Consider the following 6,356-nt stretch of genomic DNA (forward strand, 5'->3'; position numbering starts at 1 on the left):
CGCTAGCTAGTGCTGAAGAAACATCTTATTGTTTAAACTTTTCCTTGTGGGGAAGCTGGATTCAACCTTAGGCATTGCATATGGCATTTAGGGTCCTGGTTCTAGCAACTCGGTATCTGGTTCATAGTTATGCCCTGGTCTGGTACCACAGCCCAGTGTAAATTGTCTCAGGTCCATCGAGGCTGACCATATGACACTTAAGAAACACCCTCCCTCACCCAGCCCTCGAAATAATGTTACCTTCAATTTCGTAACCCTGTGATTTTTGTTTGCTTGAGTGCTTGTGTGCTTGCTAGAAGGTGAAACCATGATCCCTGTGCCACTGTTTAAAGAGGTTTAACTGGAAACGAAATCAGGTGCCAGAGAAACATTCCAAAGCTAGAGCTTCCCCCTGTTACTTTTTTGTTTGGGAGGTAGCCGCTAAGGCCAGCACGGCTCACCACTCCGGAGCAGGTGGCAAGGGGAGAAGCGAATTGGCTTGACACAATTTGAGGAGGTCAAACACTATCTCCCAAATCGAACCCTACACCTAGTTGCCCCAAACTTCTCTTTACCTCCCCCACCTCCAATTTTCTCGGTGTCCAGACCTCCTGGAATTGCAGTCCTATGTGCAGACTGGTGAAAAGGAGCAGGGATGGAGGGAGAGGGGGCGGGGTGGTGGTGGTGTGTAAAGTGTAAACTGGGTGCCCGCAGGAGGCTAAAAAACCGTCCTTTCTCGAAAAGGGCTCCCCAGAGCTGCAGAACAGAGAGTGCTAGAGCCACTCTATAGCACCCCCACTCAGATGGAATTTGGATTCGATTCTTCCAGCAGTCAGCATGTGGCGGCCAGTTTCCGCCCCCACCCCACCCCATCCCACCCGCTCCACCCCCCTAGCCAGGGCCCGCAACTTTGCGGGAGTCGCAGCCCAAAGCAGTTCCCGCAGCACGCATGCTATAGGCCTGGTCTGCACTTCGGTGGCCGGCGCGGCCTAAAGCGTTTAGCTGGAGCCCCTGCAATTCCGGGAATTTCAATCCCGGGAATTTCAATCCCGCTCTGGGCTGCACGCCCTAATTCGTGAAGGTGCCCCCACCCCACAGGGCTGAGGTTTCAGGTTTGATTTAGCTACTATTCTGCCATAAATTAAAATATTACTACTAATAATAATAATTTTTAAAAACTTGCCTTTCTGTCCCCACCTGAGACATAAGGGGATCCTTCTTAGATGGAAAACAGGTTGGCGCCAAGAGCAAGCAGCAGGGGAAGGGGTAATAAAACGAGGGATCTCAAGAGACCGAAAATGCCATCATAGAAACTTCTAGAAGAGCTCTCCAAAAGTTCCTGGTGCCTCCGCCATCCGGGTCCCTCGCTCCTACCTCACCCCGCGCTCGTTTAGGGCGCTGACACACTCCAAGGGCCGGGGCTTCCCGACGGCAGTGGGGGGGTCCACTTTTCAATAGGACACCCCCCCACACACACACACACACACACACTGCCACCGCAGCCATCAGTTCCTCCACTTCAGATAAGGAATTCGCTCCCGGCCCCCGAGGCGACACAGAAGTGGTTTGGTCCTGCTGGGCTGAGGGTCGTCGCATCTCGGCGGCCTTTGGAGACCGGACCGGGACGCACCCCCCCCCCCCCACACACACACACACGCCCTCATGCTCCCTTCCAGCTCCCTCTGCGGGCCGCAGCCAGGGGTGCGAGCCAATAAGGGGCCCTGGGTCCAGCCGATCCCCAATGCTGACCCGGGATCAAGCTCTGGTCCGGACCCGGGTCCGGCGCTGGGGGAGCCGAATCGATGCCCGGGGAGAGGGGAGCTGACCCGGTACTAAACCCGAACCCCGCGCCTCTCGCTCCCCCTCCGGGCGGGCGCACGCCGACCGGTGGCTGGCGGGGGTGTGGGGGGACAGAAAGGGGGGCAGGCCTCGCAGCACCCCGGCTCCCGCCTCCTCCCGGCCGCCCCGCCCCTCCCCTCCCCTCCCCTCCCTGCCTCGCCCGGCGCGCGGTCTCCGCGGGGGTGGGCGGCCTAGCCCGCAAGGCGCTCCCGCGATTGGCGACTTGGGGAAGAGACGCCCGGCAAAGTCAAATAAGAGGGCGCTACGTCAGACCCGAGATTTTGGGGAGGGCGAGGTAGGGGGGGGGAGTTAGGGAACGAGGGCGGGGATGGACACACAGACGCGGAGACGGACACACGCACACACACCCACACTGCACCCTACGAGTCCACAACTTTCGACCTCCTGAGCCGGGGCGCCAGGGCCTGGGGTGGAGGCGCGCGTCTAGGGGAGAAAGAGAAGAAGAAAGAGTGCAGGGAACAGAAAAGGGGAGAGAGGAACCGTGCGGACGGGGAAGGGGAGCGAGGAGAGAGTTTTGCGAGGGTCCGGAGGAACCAGAGGCCGGGGGCGGAAGCGATCCCGGGGTGGGGGTGGGGGGACGAGGAGTGCGGGGAGGGGAGGGGAGGGGAGAGGAGAGGCCGGGCGAGGAGGGGGAGCGAGCAGTAGAGGAGGGCGAGGGAAGCGAGGCGACACTGCCGGGGGAGAGGAGGGCAGAGAGGAGCGCGGCTCCGGCAGAGGCGGCTGGGGCGGCGCGGAGAGGAGGGGCTTGAGGGCCCGGGGAAATGTCAATCAGAGCCCAGAGCCCGGGGAACCGCGGCCAATCTGTTCGGACCTGACCTGGCTCCTCGCCTCCGCCGCCGCCGCCGCCGCCGCGGAGCAGATCAATAGGCGAACACGCAGCGCAGCCCAGCGCGGGAGGCAGCGCGGCCCCAGCCCGGCCCGGCCCCCGATGCGCGCCGGAGCCCGTGTGCGGCGTTGAGCAGGGCGGCCCCGGGGGGCTGGGCCCCCCTCTCCGTCCGTGCCCCGCGGGCCACCATGTCCTTCCCCCAGCTCGGATACCAGTACATCCGCCCGCTTTACCCAGCCGAGCGCCCGGGGGCCGCCGGTGGCGGCGGCGGCGGCAGCGCTGGGTCCCGGGGCGGCCCGGGAGCCGGAGCCTCGGAGCTGACCGCCTCGGGGTCCCTGTCCAATGTGCTCTCGTCCGTCTACGGGGCGCCCTACGCCGCGGCCGCTGCCGCCGCCGCGGCCGCCCAAGGCTACGGCGCCTTCCTGCCCTACGCCGCGGAGCTGCCTATCTTCCCGCAGCTGGTAAGTGCCCGGGGAGCCAGGCTGGGGGGCGCAGAGTGGGAGCTGGGAGGGAAAGGGGTGTTGGAAGTAGGGAGCCGGGTGCGGGCAACGCGCGAGGATAGACGAGCGGGGCGCGGGTCCGGAGGGCGGCGGGGGTGGCCGGGCTAACCCCGAGCTCCGTCGCGCGTGTCCCTTCCCTCCCCATGTGCGTCCAGGGCACGCAGTATGAGCTGAAGGACAGCCCCGGGGTGCAGCATCCAGCCACGGCCGCCGCGTTTCCGCACCCACATCCCGCCTTCTACCCGTACGGACAGTACCAGTTCGGGGACCCGTCCCGTCCCAAGAACGCCACCCGGGAGAGCACCAGTACGCTCAAGGCCTGGCTCAACGAGCACCGCAAGAACCCCTACCCCACCAAGGGCGAGAAGATCATGCTAGCCATCATCACCAAGATGACTCTCACCCAGGTGTCCACCTGGTTCGCCAACGCGCGCCGGCGCCTCAAGAAGGAGAACAAGATGACGTGGGCGCCCCGCAGCCGCACCGACGAGGAGGGCAATGCTTACGGGAGCGAGCGCGAGGAGGAGGACGAGGAGGAGGACGAAGACGACAGCAAACGCGAGCTGGAGCTGGAGGAGGAGGAGCTGGGTGGGGAGGAGGAGGACACGGGGGGCGAGGGCCTGGCCGACGACGACGAGGACGAGGAGATCGATCTGGAGAACTTAGACGGCGCGGCCTCAGGGCCTGAGCTGACCCTGGCTGGGGCTGCGCACAGAGACAGCGAACTGGGCCTGGGACCCATTTCGGACTCCAAGAATAGCGACTCGGACGACAGCTCCGAGGGCCTGGAGGAGCGGCCACTGCCTGTCCTGAGTCTGGCCCCAGCGCCACCGCCCGCCAGGGCCCCGCTGTCTCCGCCCTCGCCCACTGCGGGCCTGGACCCCAGCGCCCCCTCCCCAGCTGCCTCCTCCTCCACCCTGCAGAAGCCCAAGATCTGGTCGCTGGCCGAGACCGCCACGAGCCCCGATAACCCGCGCCGCTCGCCCCCGGGCTCGGGGGGCTCTCCCCCAGGGGCAGCCGTCGCGCCCCCAGCGCTACAGCTCTCTCCAGCCGCCGCCGCTGCAGCCGCCGCCGCCGCAGCGCACAGACTGGTCTCGGCGCCTCTCGGCAAGTTCCCGGCTTGGACCAACCGGCCGTTCCCAGGCCCGCCACCTGGCCCACGGCCGCACCCGCTCTCCCTGCTCGGCTCGGCCCCTCCACACCTGCTGGGACTTCCTGGAGCTGCGGGCCACCCGGCCGCCACGGCTGCCACCTTCGCTAGGCCTGCAGAGCCCGAGGGCGGAACAGGTGACTGCTGAGCGCGGAGGACTAGAGCGGGCTCTGGGGGTCGCGCCCCGGCAGGTGTAGATGGGCCAAGCCAGGGGGGGGGGGCAGAGGTCAGAGGAGAGGTGCTTACTTTGGGGCTGGGCGTCTGGCACATGGGGCCCCGGTGGCGGGAAAGCAGAGCTCTAAATGCCTTCCCCCCTTCCCTTCCCCTCTCCCCTTAGATCGCTGTAGTGCCTTGGAAGTGGAGAAAAAGTTACTCAAAACAGCTTTCCAACCCGTGCCAAGGAGGTAAGCGACTTCAAGGAGGGTGCAAGGGGGGACAGGCCAGCGGGGGAAGGAAGGAACGGAAAATAAACTTGGGTTTGTGCCCCCGGGGGAACATGCTGAGACTTGCTTTTAAATGGGGACAGAACGCACTTGGTTGTCCCTGAGAGCCCAGAGACCAGGCCCCTGGGGCGGCCCAGAATGTCTCAGGCTGCTGGCTTTTCCAGTGCTGGATGAAGCCACTTTCATCCAGCCCAGGACCTCAGAGGCTGACACCTTCGGAGAGTCTGATAGTTAAACTCAAAAGGCTGTAAAACAAGTTTGCATTGAGATGTCTCCCTCCCTGCCTGGGGCTTCAGCCCCAGGTGGGATCTCAAAGTCCTAGGTTGCCTTGGAACCTTCCTGAAATTCACTTCCCCTGCTATCACTGCCTCTCTTTCAGGCCCCAGAACCACCTGGATGCCGCATTGGTCTTATCGGCTCTCTCTTCGTCCTAGTTCTAAAAATTTTTTTAAAGGAAATCATTGTAATAATTGTAATAAAAGAAGTGCTCTGTATAATTATGACTTGTAAGCATGTCCGTGTATGAAAACCTTAAAAAAAACACTAAAAAACAAAAAAGAAGAAAAAAGAAGAAATTAAACGAATCCCCTTTGGTCTTCTCCAAGTCGCTTCTGTACCCTCAACATTAGCTGAGTTTGTGAGGTTTGTCCGTCAGTTCTCTTGATTTGGGGAGGAGGGGTGGAGTTTCAGTGAGAATAAGAGTGTCTGACTTTCTTTTGTATATACAGAAAAATGTACATATGTGTGAACCAAATTGTACAAGAAAGTATCTATTTTTGGCTAAATAAATGAGCTGTTGCCACTTTGACTATAACCTGCCTGTCTACCCCAACCCTGAACCTATCAGTTTTGTGTTACTCCACACACACTTCTTAAACTTCACAAATATACACACCCCAAGTTTGAAGAATTCCCCAAATCAGCAGAAAAGGCTTACAGAGGAGTCAGTAAGTACCCTATGGTCCTGTGTAGTGGCCTGGCTGATGGAAATGAGAGGTGCTGAAGCCCCAGGGAGTAAGGGCTGGAGAGTAAGGACTGGAGGACTAGGAAGGAGGAAGGAAAAGACAGGTGGGAAGCTGGGAGCAAGATTCCCAGCATGAAGCCGGGAAACTAGTCTCAACCTGCTGGTTTGGTGAAGCAACAGTGGGCTCTCTGGCACTTTTTCTGACAACATCTGTGCAAAGAGAAGGGTTTGAGATAGGCTTCACTTGCCAGCTGCTCCCATTCCTAGATGAGCACAATTGAGGTTTTTGTTTTCTCCCCCCCACCACCAGGTTTATAAAAGGGGCTGTACAAACCCAGCTTCAAGCCTCCTTCCAACCACATTGCACCTCCCCACCCCCCAGGCTTCCCCAGTAGATGCTAAAGTGTGTGTGTGTGTGTGTGTGTGTGTGTGTGTGTGTGTGAGAGAGAGAGAGAGAGAGAGAGAGAGAGAGATATGAAGGATCTGATGAGAGTCTTGAGGTACACTTCTTTCATTTTGGGAGACTGTACCTAGTCCAATTTGGAAATTGGGGGACTTGGACCTAAGCGACATCTGGCTTAATCCTCCATCCTCCCCAGTCTCCTTTGCAGGGGAAGAGCCGCCTACTTCAGTC

At 60.5% G+C, this 6,356-nt stretch overlaps 1 protein-coding gene across 1 annotated transcript; it reads left to right on the forward strand.

The window, feature by feature from the left end:
- Nucleotides 1–2,215: 2,215 nt before the first annotated feature.
- Nucleotides 2,216–5,572, forward strand: IRX3 (iroquois homeobox 3). Its single transcript, XM_007538306.2, has 4 exons — nt 2,216–3,126; nt 3,321–4,452; nt 4,653–4,719; nt 5,138–5,572. Exons 1-4 carry the CDS (start codon nt 2,854–2,856, stop codon nt 5,190–5,192), a joined length of 1,527 nt encoding a protein of 508 aa, XP_007538368.1. The 5' UTR covers nt 2,216–2,853; the 3' UTR covers nt 5,193–5,572.
- The last annotated feature ends 784 nt before the right edge of the window (nt 5,573–6,356 follow it).

This window comes from Erinaceus europaeus, chromosome 2, assembly GCF_950295315.1.
Source record: "Erinaceus europaeus chromosome 2, mEriEur2.1, whole genome shotgun sequence".
NCBI lineage: Eukaryota > Metazoa > Chordata > Mammalia > Eulipotyphla > Erinaceidae > Erinaceus > Erinaceus europaeus.